The sequence below is a fragment of the Coregonus lavaretus genome (genome assembly GCF_964263955.1).
Source record: "Coregonus lavaretus genome assembly, contig: HAP1_SCAFFOLD_3470, whole genome shotgun sequence".
In the NCBI taxonomy this organism is placed as follows: domain Eukaryota; kingdom Metazoa; phylum Chordata; class Actinopteri; order Salmoniformes; family Salmonidae; genus Coregonus; species Coregonus lavaretus.
In genome coordinates, this window is record NW_028156109.1 from 46,545 (window position 1) to 59,569 (window position 13,025).

Below are 13,025 nucleotides of genomic sequence, written 5' to 3' on the forward strand. Positions count from 1 at the left end.
ATGAATCCTCATCACATCCTAGCAGCAGCCTGGAGGTCTGATCTCTACCCCCTAACAGCAGCCTGGAGGTCTGATCTCTACCCCCTAGCAGCAGCCTGGAGGTCTGATCTCTACCCCCTAGCAGCAGCCTGGAGGTCTGATCTCTACCCCCTAGCAGCAGCCTGGAGGTCTGATCTCTACTGTCGCTCTGCTCACTGTACCCCCTACCCCCTTGAATAATTAAAAGTAATACTTTTTTGAAAGCTATATTGAACAGAAGAAGAAAAAAAAGAGATTGCACAAACCGTGACAAGGCATAACATAAGCAAAAGCCCTAATGAGAAAGCAGAGTGATTTAAAGGTGCAGTTTAATGATGGCACCAAGTGATTTATCGATATCTCCTAAACACAGGAGGAAACATCCACTAATGGACAACAGGTCCCATTTTGTCAAACGAGAGAGACAGGCATACGGCTGGCACTTAAAGCAGCATTTATTCCAACAGGTCTATTGCACCTTTATAAATGAGACCACTTTGTGATGTCCATGAAATAAGATGCTGCATGCTGATAGAGAGGGTCAAGGTGATGATAAGATGTACCATGGCAACTGTTCCATTGGAATGAAATGAAGGGATACGGAGCGCTTTGGTGATTTAGACTTGGGAAGCTCAAACAGCACACGCTTTGGGCAAACATTACATCAACTGGCAAATCAAGAGCCAAGGATCAGGAGAAACCCCATCTCAAAGACACCAGTCAGGACCAGGGGGAGCGTGTAGGAGCATTATGGGCTGTGGTTTCTGACCGTAGTCATCGATACACCTGTCCTAACAGGTCAACAGGAGGATGGTGTAGCAGCTGGATGGGCTGTGGTTTCTGGTTAGCATCGCTGACACAGGGGCTAAAGAACGGCAGCACTCTGCCTCTGGGGCCGTTGCTAAAGGTGTACAGGAGACTCATGTCATCAGCGTTATAGAAGGACACCCTCCTCTCATCACAGTCCAGGAACACCCCTATCCTCTGGGGAGACCACCCAACCTGCAGGACACAAGATGGAGGGGAGAGAGAGACAACAAGATGATATCAGGGTGAAGCAGTACTGGATCAATGTGTTTTAAAGAGCCACTTCCGTTCCAATACTCTACGGGTCTCACATACACGCTTAGAAAAAAAAGGTTCCAAAACGCTTCTTGGCTGTCCCCACGGGAGAACCCTTTGAAGAACCCTTTTGGGTTCCATATAGAACCCGTTTGGGTTCCATGTAGAACCCTTTTGGGTTCCATGTAGAACCCTTTTGGGTTCCATGTTGAACCTTTAGTGGAAGGGGTTCTACATGGAACCAAAAAGGGTTCTTCGAAGGGTTCTCCCGTGGGGACAGCCGAAGAAGAGTCTACACTTGAGTTTCAATAAACCCTGAAGCATCACTACTGCAGAGGATCCCACCTGGAGCCGTGTCCAGGGCTGTGTGCCTGCTGAGTACTGGTCTCCCTCTCTCAGTCGTAGGGTCCAGTAACCGCTCTCTGGACTCAGCTTGACCCGGGCCTGACGGTCAACCCCCTCCGACGCCACACCCACGTCCCACTTGGCCTTGCTGCCCACTCCTACCTAGAGGGAGGGATAGATAACATTAAATAAATGCCACAATACAATAACCCTGTTCTAGAACAAACACTGATAGACTAGTGTCCTGTACATCCATCTGTCTCACTACAGAAACAGGAGATAGACTAGTGTCCTGTCCAGGGGGTGTCCTGTACATCCATCTGTCTCACTACAGAAACAGGAGATAGACTAGTGTCCTGTCCAGGGGGTGTACTGGTACATCAAGCTGTCTCACTACAGAAACAGGAGATAGACTAGTGTCCTGTCCAGGGGGTGTCCTGTACATCCATCTGTCTCACTACAGAAACAGGAGATAGACTAGTGTCCTGTCCAGGGGGTGTCCTGTACATCCATCTGTCTCACTACAGAAACAGGAGATAGACTAGTGTCCTGTCCAGGGGGTGTCCTGTACATCCAGCTGTCTCACTACAGAAACAGGAGATAGACAAGTGTCCTGTCCAGGGGGTGTACTGGTACATCAAGCTGTCTCACTACAGAAACAGGAGATAGACTAGTGTCCTGTCCAGGGGGTGTACTGGTACATCAAGCTGTCTCACTACAGAAACAGGAGACAGACTAGTGTCCTGTCCAGGGGGTGTACTGTACATCCATCTGTCTCACTACAGAAACAGGAGATCGACTAGTGTCCTGTCCAGGGGGTGTCCTGTACAGCAAGTTGTCTCACTACAGAAACAGGAGATAGACTAGTGTCCTGTCCAGGGGGTGTCCTGTACAGCAAGTTGTCTCACTACAGAAACAGGAGATAGACTAGTGTCCTGTCCAGGGGGTGTCCTGTACATCCAGCTGTCTCAATACAGAAACAGGAGATAGACTAGTGTCCTGTACATCAAGCTGCCTCACTACAGAAACAGGAGATAGACTAGTGTCCTGTCCAGGGGGTGTCCTGTACAGCAAGTTGTCTCACTACAGAAACAGGAGATAGACTAGTGTCCTGTCCAGGGGGTGTCCTGTACATCAAGCTGTCTCACTACAGAAACAGGAGATAGACTAGTGTCCTGTCCAGGGGGTGTCCTGTACATCAAGCTGCCCCACTACAGAAACAGGCGATAGACTAGTGTCCTGTCCAGGGGGTGTACTGTACATCAAGCTGTCTCACTACAGAAACAGGAGACAGACTAGTGTCCTGTCCAGGGGGTGTCCTGTACATCAAGCTGTCTCACTACAGAAACAGGAGATAGACTAGTGTCCTGTCCAGGGGGTGTACTGTCATCAAGCTGTCTCACTACAGAAACAGGAGATAGACTAGTGTCCTGTCCAGGGGGTGTACTGTCATCAAGCTGTCTCACTACAGAAACAGGAGATAGACTAGTGTCCTGTCCAGGGGGTGTACTGTACATCAAGCTGTCTCACTACAGAAACAGGAGATAGACTAGTGTCCTGTCCAGGGGGTGTCCTGTACATCAAGCTGTCTCACTACAGAAACAGGAGATAGACTAGTGTCCTGTCCAGGGGGTGTACTGTCATCAAGCTGTCTCACTACAGAAACAGGAGATAGACTAGTGTCCTGTCCAGGGGGTGTACTGTACATCAAGCTGTCTCACTACAGAAACAGGAGATAGACTAGTGTCCTGTCCAGGGGGTGTACTGTACATCAAGCTGTCTCACTACAGAAACAGGAGATAGACTAGTGTCCTGTCCAGGGGGTGTCCTGTACATCAAGCTGTCTCACTACAGAAACAGGAGATAGACTAGTGTCCTGTCCAGGGGGTGTACTGTACATCAAGCTGTCTCACTACAGAAACAGGAGATAGACTAGTGTCCTGTCCAGGGGGTGTCCTGTACATCAAGCTGTCTCACTACAGAAACAGGAGATAGACTAGTGTCCTGTCCAGGGGGGTGTCCTGTACATCAAGCTGTCTCACTACAGAAACAGGAGATAGACTAGTGTCCTGTCCAGGGGGTGTCCTGTACATCAAGCTGCCTCACTACAGAAACAGGAGATAGACTAGTGTCCTGTCCAGGGGGTGTACTGTACATCAAGCTGCCTCACTACAGAAACAGGAGATAGACTAGTGTCCTGTCCAGGGGGTGTCCTGTACATCAAGCTGTCTCACTACAGAAACAGGAGATAGACTAGTGTCCTGTCCAGGGGGTGTCCTGTACATCAAGCTGCCTCACTACAGAAACAGGAGATAGACTATTGTCCTGTCCAGGGGGTGTACTGTACATCAAGCTGTCTCACTACAGAAACAGGAGATAGACTAGTGTCCTGTCCAGGGGGTGTCCTGTACATCCAGCTGTCTCACTACAGAAACAGGAGATAGACTAGTGTCCTGTCCAGGGGGTGTCCTGTACATCAAGCTGTCTCACTACAGAAACAGGAGATAGACTAGTGTCCTGTCCAGGGGGTGTACTGTACATCAAGCTGCCTCACTACAGAAACAGGAGACAGACTAGTGTCCTGTCCAGGGGGTGTCCTGTACATCAAGCTGTCTCACTACAGAAACAGGAGATAGACTAGTGTCCTGTCCAGGGGGTGTCCTGTACATCCAGCTGTCTCACTACAGAAACAGGAGATAGACTAGTGTCCTGTCCAGGGGGTGTACTGTACATCCAGCTGTCTCACTACAGAAACAGGAGATAGACTAGTGTCCTGTCCAGGGGGTGTCCTGTACATCAAGCTGTCTCACTACAGAAACAGGAGATAGACTAGTGTCCTGTCCAGGGGGTGTCCTGTACATCAAGCTGTCTCACTACAGAAACAGGAGATAGACTAGTGTCCTGTCCAGGGGGTGTACTGTACATCAAGCTGTCTCACTACAGAAACAGGAGATAGACTAGTGTCCTGTCCAGGGGGTGTCCTGTACATCAAGCTGTCTCACTACAGAAACAGGAGATAGACTAGTGTCCTGTCCAGGGGGTGTCCTGTACATCAAGCTGCCTCACTACAGAAACAGGAGATAGACTAGTGTCCTGTCCAGGGGGTGTACTGTACATCAAGCTGTCTCACTACAGAAACAGGAGATAGACTAGTGTCCTGTCCAGGGGGTGTCCTGTACATCCAGCTGTCTCACTACAGAAACAGGAGATAGACTAGTGTCCTGTCCAGGGGGTGTCCTGTACATCAAGCTGTCTCACTACAGAAACAGGAGATAGACTAGTGTCCTGTCCAGGGGGTGTACTGTACATCAAGCTGCCTCACTACAGAAACAGGAGACAGACTAGTGTCCTGTCCAGGGGGTGTCCTGTACATCAAGCTGTCTCACTACAGAAACAGGAGATAGACTAGTGTCCTGTCCAGGGGGTGTCCTGTACATCCAGCTGTCTCACTACAGAAACAGGAGATAGACTAGTGTCCTGTCCAGGGGGTGTACTGTACATCCAGCTGTCTCACTACAGAAACAGGAGATAGACTAGTGTCCTGTCCAGGGGGTGTCCTGTACATCAAGCTGTCTCACTACAGAAACAGGAGATAGACTAGTGTCCTGTCCAGGGGGTGTCCTGTACATCAAGCTGTCTCACTACAGAAACAGGAGATAGACTAGTGTCCTGTCCAGGGGGTGTCCTGTACATCAAGCTGTCTCACTACAGAAACAGGAGATAGACTAGTGTCCTGTCCAGGGGGTGTCCTGTACATCAAGCTGTCTCACTACAGAAACAGGAGATAGACTAGTGTCCTGTCCAGGGGGTGTCCTGTACATCAAGCTGTCTAACTACAGAAACAGGCGATAGACTAGTGTCCTGTCCAGGGGGTGTACTGTACATCCATCTGTCTCACTACAGAAACAGGAGATAGACTAGTGTCCTGTCCAGGGGGTGTCCTGTACATCAAGCTGTCTCACTACAGAAACAGGAGATAGACTAGTGTCCTGTCCAGGGGGTGTACTGTACATCAAGCTGTCTCACTACAGAAACAGGAGATAGACTAGTGTCCTGTCCAGGGGGTGTCCTGTACATCAAGCTGTCTCACTACAGAAACAGGAGATAGACTAGTGTCCTGTCCAGGGGGTGTCCTGTACATCAAGCTGCCTCACTACAGAAACAGGAGATAGACTAGTGTCCTGTCCAGGGGGTGTCCTGTACATCAAGCTGTCTCACTACAGAAACAGGAGATAGACTAGTGTCCTGTCCAGGGGGTGTCCTGTACATCAAGCTGTCTCACTACAGAAACAGGAGATAGACTAGTGTCCTGTCCAGGGGGTGTACTGTACATCAAGCTGTCTAACTACAGAAACAGGAGATAGACTAGTGTCCTGTACATCAAGCTGTCTCACTACAGAAACAGGAGATAGACTAGTGTCCTGTCCAGGGGGTGTCCTGTACATCAAGCTGTCTCACTACAGAAACAGGAGATAGACTAGTGTCCTGTCCAGGGGGTGTCCTGTACATCAAGCTGTCTCACTACAGAAACAGGAGATAGACTAGTGTCCTGTCCAGGGGGTGTCCTGTACATCAAGCTGCCTCACTACAGAAACAGGAGATAGACTAGTGTCCTGTCCAGGGGGTGTCCTGTACATCAAGCTGTCTCACTACAGAAACAGGAGATAGACTAGTGTCCTGTCCAGGGGGTGTACTGTACATCAAGCTGTCTCACTACAGAAACAGGAGATAGACTAGTGTCCTGTCCAGGGGGTGTCCTGTACATCAAGCTGTCTCACTACAGAAACAGGAGATAGACTAGTGTCCTGTCCAGGGGGTGTCCTGTACATCAAGCTGTCTCACTACAGAAACAGGAGATAGACTAGTGTCCTGTCCAGGGGGTGTACTGTACATCAAGCTGTCTCACTACAGAAACAGGAGATAGACTAGTGTCCTGTCCAGGGGGTGTCCTGTACATCAAGCTGCCTCACTACAGAAACAGGAGATAGACTAGTGTCCTGTCCAGGGGGTGTCCTGTACATCAAGCTGTCTCACTACAGAAACAGGAGATAGACTAGTGTCCTGTCCAGGGGGTGTCCTGTACATCAAGCTGCCTCACTACAGAAACAGGAGATAGACTAGTGTCCTGTCCAGGGGGTGTCCTGTACATCAAGCTGTCTCACTACAGAAACAGGAGATAGACTAGTGTCCTGTCCAGGGGGTGTCCTGTACATCAAGCTGTCTCACTACAGAAACAGGAGATAGACTAGTGTCCTGTCCAGGGGGTGTCCTGTACATCAAGCTGTCTCACTACAGAAACAGGAGATAGACTAGTGTCCTGTCCAGGGGGTGTCCTGTACATCAAGCTGTCTCACTACAGAAACAGGAGATAGACTAGTGTCCTGTCCAGGGGGTGTACTGTACATCAAGCTGTCTCACTACAGAAACAGGAGATAGACTAGTGTCCTGTCCAGGGGGTGTCCTGTACATCAAGCTGCCTCACTACAGAAACAGGAGATAGACTAGTGTCCTGTCCAGGGGGTGTACTGTACATCAAGCTGTCTCACTACAGAAACAGGAGATAGACTAGTGTCCTGTCCAGGGGGGTGTCCTGTACATCAAGCTGCCTCACTACAGAAACAGGAGATAGACTAGTGTCCTGTCCAGGGGGTGTACTGTACATCAAGCTGTCTCACTACAGAAACAGGAGATAGACTAGTGTCCTGTCCAGGGAGTGTCCTGTACATCCAGCTGTCTCACTACAGAAACAGGAGATAGACTAGTGTCCTGTCCAGGGGGTGTCCTGTACATCAAGCTGTCTCACTACAGAAACAGGAGATAGACTATTGTCCTGTCCAGGGGGTGTCCTGTACATCAAGCTGTCTCACTACAGAAACAGGAGATAGACTAGTGTCCTGTCCAGGGGGTGTCCTGTACATCAAGCTGTCTCACTACAGAAACAGGAGATAGACTAGTGTCCTGTCCAGGGGGTGTCCTGTACATCAAGCTGCCCCACTACAGAAACAGGAGATAGGCTAGTGTCCTGTACATCAAGCTGTCTCACTACAGAAACAGGAGATAGACTAGTGTCCTGTCCAGGGGGTGTCCTGTACATCAAGCTGTCTCACTACAGAAACAGGAGATAGACTAGTGTCCTGTCCAGGGGGTGTACTGTACATCAAGCTGCCCCACTACAGAAACAGGAGATAGGCTAGTGTCCTGTCCAGGGGGTGTCCTGTACATCAAGCTGTCTCACTACAGAAACAGGAGATAGGCTAGTGTCCTGTACATCAAGATGTCTCACTACAGAAACAGGAGATAGACTAGTGTCCTGTCCAGGGGGTGTACTGTACATCAAGCTGCCTCACTACAGAAACAGGAGATAGACTAGTGTCCTGTCCAGGGGGTGTACTGTACATCAAGCTGCCTCACTACAGAAACAGGAGATAGACTAGTGTCCTGTCCAGGGGGTGTACTGTACATCAAGCTGTCTCACTACAGAAACAGGAGATAGACTAGTGTCCTGTCCAGGGGGTGTCCTGTACATCAAGCTGCCCCACTACAGAAACAGGAGATAGGCTAGTGTCCTGTACATCAAGCTGTCTCACTACAGAAACAGGAGATAGACTAGTGTCCTGTCCAGGGGGTGTACTGTACATCAAGCTGCCTCACTACAGAAACAGGAGATAGACTAGTGTCCTGTCCAGGGGGTGTACTGTACATCAAGCTGTCTCACTACAGAAACAGGAGATAGACTAGTGTCCTGTCCAGGGGGTGTACTGTACATCAAGCTGTCTCACTACAGAAACAGGAGATAGACTAGTGTCCTGTCCAGGGGGTGTCCTGTACATCCAGCTGTCTCACTATAGAAACAGGAGATAGACTAGTGTCCTGTCCAGGGGGTGTCCTGTACATCAAGCTGTCTCACTACAGAAACAGGAGATAGACTAGTGTCCTGTCCAGGGGGTGTCCTGTACATCAAGCTGTCTCACTACAGAAACAGGAGATAGACTAGTGTCCTGTCCAGGGGGTGTACTGTACATCAAGCTGTCTCACTACAGAAACAGGAGATAGACTAGTGTCCTGTCCAGGGGGTGACCTGTACATCAAGCTGCCTCACTACAGAAACAGGAGATAGACTAGTGTCCTGTCCAGGGGGTGTACTGTACATCAAGCTGTCTCACTACAGAAACAGGAGATAGACTAAGGTCCTGTCCAGGGGGGTGTCCTGTACATCAAGCTGCCTCACTACAGAAACAGGAGATAGACTAGTGTCCTGTCCAGGGGGTGTACTGTACATCAAGCTGTCTCACTACAGAAACAGGAGATAGACTAGTGTCCTGTCCAGGGGGTGTCCTGTACATCCAGCTGTCTCACTACAGAAACAGGAGATAGACTAGTGTCCTGTCCAGGGGGTGTCCTGTACATCAAGCTGTCTCACTACAGAAACAGGAGATAGACTAGTGTCCTGTCCAGGGGGTGTCCTGTACATCAAGCTGTCTCACTACAGAAACAGGAGATAGACTAGTGTCCTGTCCAGGGGGTGTCCTGTACATCAAGCTGTCTCACTACAGAAACAGGAGATAGACTAGTGTCCTGTCCAGGGGGTGTACTGTACATCAAGCTGTCTCACTACAGAAACAGGAGATAGACTAGTGTCCTGTCCAGGGGGTGTCCTGTACATCAAGCTGCCTCACTACAGAAACAGGAGATAGACTAGTGTCCTGTCCAGGGGGTGTCCTGTACATCAAGCTGTCTCACTACAGAAACAGGAGATAGACTAGTGTCCTGTCCAGGGGGTGTCTTGTACATCAAGCTGCCTCACTACAGAAACAGGAGATAGACTAGTGTCCTGTCCAGGGGATGTCCTGTACATCAAGCTGTCTCACTACAGAAACAGGAGATAGACTAGTGTCCTGTCCAGGGGGTGTCCTGTACATCAAGCTGTCTCACTACAGAAACAGGAGATAGACTAGTGTCCTGTCCAGGGGGTGTCCTGTACATCAAGCTGTCTCACTACAGAAACAGGAGATAGACTAGTGTCCTGTCCAGGGGGTGTCCTGTACATCAAGCTGTCTCACTACAGAAACAGGAGATAGACTAGTGTCCTGTCCAGGGGGTGTACTGTACATCAAGCTGTCTCACTACAGAAACAGGAGATAGACTAGTGTCCTGTCCAGGGGGTGTCCTGTACATCAAGCTGCCTCACTACAGAAACAGGAGATAGACTAGTGTCCTGTCCAGGGGGTGTACTGTACATCAAGCTGTCTCACTACAGAAACAGGAGATAGACTAGTGTCCTGTCCAGGGGGGTGTCCTGTACATCAAGCTGCCTTACTACAGAAACAGGAGATAGACTAGTGTCCTGTCCAGGGGGTGTCCTGTACATCAAGCTGTCTCACTACAGAAACAGGAGATAGACTAGTGTCCTGTCCAGGGGGTGTCCTGTACATCAAGCTGTCTCACTACAGAAACAGGAGATAGACTAGTGTCCTGTCCAGGGGGTGTCCTGTACATCAAGCTGTCTCACTACAGAAACAGGAGATAGACTAGTGTCCTGTCCAGGGGGTGTCCTGTACATCAGGCTGTCTCACTACAGAAACAGGAGATAGACTAGTGTCCTGTCCAGGGGGTGTCCTGTACATCAAGCTGTCTCACTACAGAAACAGGAGATAGACTAGTGTCCTGTCCAGGGGGTGTCCTGTACATCAAGCTGTCTCACTACAGAAACAGGAGATAGACTAGTGTCCTGTCCAGGGGGTGTCCTGTACATCAAGCTGTCTCAGTACAGAAACAGGAGATAGACTAGTGTCCTGTCCAGGGGGTGTCCTGTACATCAAGCTGCCTCACTACAGAAACAGGAGATAGACTAGTGTCCTGTCCAGGGGGTGTCCTGTACATCAAGCTGTCTCACTACAGAAACAGGAGATAGACTAGTGTCCTGTCCAGGGGGTGTCCTGTACATCAAGCTGCCCCACTACAGAAACAGGAGATAGGCTAGTGTCCTGTACATCAAGCTGTCTCACTACAGAAACAGGAGATAGACTAGTGTCCTGTCCAGGGGGTGTCCTGTACATCAAGCTGTCTCACTACAGAAACAGGAGATAGACTAGTGTCCTGTCCAGGGGGTGTACTGTACATCAAGCTGCCCCACTACAGAAACAGGAGATAGGCTAGTGTCCTGTCCAGGGGGTGTCCTGTACATCAAGCTGTCTCACTACAGAAACAGGAGATAGACTAGTGTCCTGTCCAGGGGGTGTCCTGTACATCAAGCTGCCCCACTACAGAAACAGGAGATAGGCTAGTGTCCTGTACATCAAGCTGTCTCACTACAGAAACAGGAGATAGACTAGTGTCCTGTCCAGGGGGTGTACTGTACATCAAGCTGCCTCACTACAGAAACAGGAGATAGACTAGTGTCCTGTCCAGGGGGTGTACTGTACATCAAGCTGTCTCACTACAGAAACAGGAGATAGACTAGTGTCCTGTCCAGGGGGTGTCCTGTACATCAAGCTGCCCCACTACAGAAACAGGAGATAGGCTAGTGTCCTGTACATCAAGCTGTCTCACTACAGAAACAGGAGATAGACTAGTGTCCTGTCCAGGGGGTGTACTGTACATCAAGCTGCCTCACTACAGAAACAGGAGATAGACTAGTGTCCTGTCCAGGGGGTGTACTGTACATCAAGCTGTCTCACTACAGAAACAGGAGATAGACTAGTGTCCTGTCCAGGGGGTGTACTGTACATCAAGCTGTCTCACTACAGAAACAGGAGATAGACTAGTGTCCTGTCCAGGGGGTGTCCTGTACATCCAGCTGTCTCACTATAGAAACAGGAGATAGACTAGTGTCCTGTCCAGGGGGTGTCCTGTACATCAAGCTGCCTCACTACAGAAACAGGAGATAGACTAGTGTCCTGTCCAGGGGGTGTACTGTACATCAAGCTGTCTCACTACAGAAACAGGAGATAGACTAGTGTCCTGTCCAGGGGGTGTCCTGTACATCAAGCTGTCTCACTACAGAAACAGGAGATAGACTAGTGTCCTGTCCAGGGGGTGTCCTGTACATCAAGCTGTCTCACTACAGAAACAGGAGATAGACTAGTGTCCTGTCCAGGGGGTGTCCTGTACATCAAGCTGTCTCACTACAGAAACAGGAGACAGACTAGTGTCCTGTCCAGGGGGTGTCCTGTACATCAAGCTGTCTCACTACAGAAACAGGAGATAGACTAGTGTCCTGTCCAGGGGGTGTCCTGTACATCAAGCTGCCTCACTACAGAAACAGGAGATAGACTAGTGTCCTGTCCAGGGGGTGTACTGTACATCAAGCTGTCTCACTACAGAAACAGGAGATAGACTAGTGTCCTGTCCAGGGGGTGTCCTGTACATCAAGCTGCCTCACTACAGAAACAGGAGATAGACTAGTGTCCTGTCCAGGGGGTGTCCTGTACATCAAGCTCTCTCACTACAGAAACAGGAGATAGACTAGTGTCCTGTCCAGGGGGTGTACTGTACATCAAGCTGTCTCACTACAGAAACAGGAGATAGACTAGTGTCCTGTCCAGGGGGTGTCCTGTACATCAAGCTGTCTCACTACAGAAACAGGAGATAGACTAGTGTCCTGTCCAGGGGGTGTCCTGTACATCAAGCTGTCTCACTACAGAAACAGGAGATAGACTAGTGTCCTGTCCAGGGGGTGTCCTGTACATCAAGCTGCCTCACTACAGAAACAGGAGATAGACTAGTGTCCTGTCCAGGGGGTGTCCTGTACATCAAGCTGTCTCACTACAGAAACAGGAGATAGACTAGTGTCCTGTCCAGGGGGTGTCCTGTACATCAAGCTGTCTCACTACAGAAACAGGAGATAGGCTTGGAGAAGGCTACTTTACAATACAGGAACATTAGTAGCACTTATATGTAGTGTACACACACACACACACACACACACACACACACACACACACACACACACACACACACACACACACACACACACTAATCTACCTCCCAGTAGTGGCGTCCAGCTTGGAAGCTCTGAGCCCCTAGCACGTTGACACACTGAAGGAACCTCTTAGGGTTCCTTCAGTGCTCACATGTAGAACACATGGAATAGCGGCAATATTATAAAAAATATATTTTGGAATAGAGCCCATGGCTTAATGTGTTTTGGAATAGAGCCCATGGCTTAATGTGTTTTGGAATAGAGCCCATGGCTTAATGTGTTTTGGAATAGAGCCCATGGCTTAATGTGTTTTGGAATAGAGCCCATGGCTTAATGTGTTTTGGAATAGAGCCCATGGCTTAATGTGTTTTGGAATAGAGCCCATGGCTTAATGTGTTTGGAATAGAGCCCATGGCTTAATGTGTTTTGGAATAGAGCCCATGGCTTAATGTGTTTTGGAATAGAGACCATGGCTTAAAGTGTTTTGGAATAGAGCCCATGGCTTAATGTGTTTTGGAATAGAGCCCATGGCTTAATGTGTTTTGGAATAGAGCCCATGGCTTAATGTGTTTTGGAATAGAGCCCATGGCTTAATGTGTTTTGGAATAGAGCCCATGGCTTAATGTGTTTTGGAATAGAGCCCATGGCTTAATGTGTTTTGGAATAGAGCCCATGGCTT

General features: G+C 49.4%; 1 protein-coding gene across 1 annotated transcript; it reads right to left on the bottom strand.

Moving 5' to 3' along the window:
- Positions 1-451: 451 nt before the first annotated feature.
- On the bottom strand, positions 452-12,484 carry LOC311126774 (zinc-binding protein A33-like; the record flags this gene model as incomplete). Its single annotated transcript, XM_084200756.1, has 3 exons — positions 452-1,020; positions 1,426-1,587; positions 12,409-12,484. Coding segments are annotated over 3 exons (466 nt in total), but the record flags the coding sequence as incomplete, so codon positions are not given.
- Between the last annotated feature and the right edge of the window lie 541 nt (positions 12,485-13,025).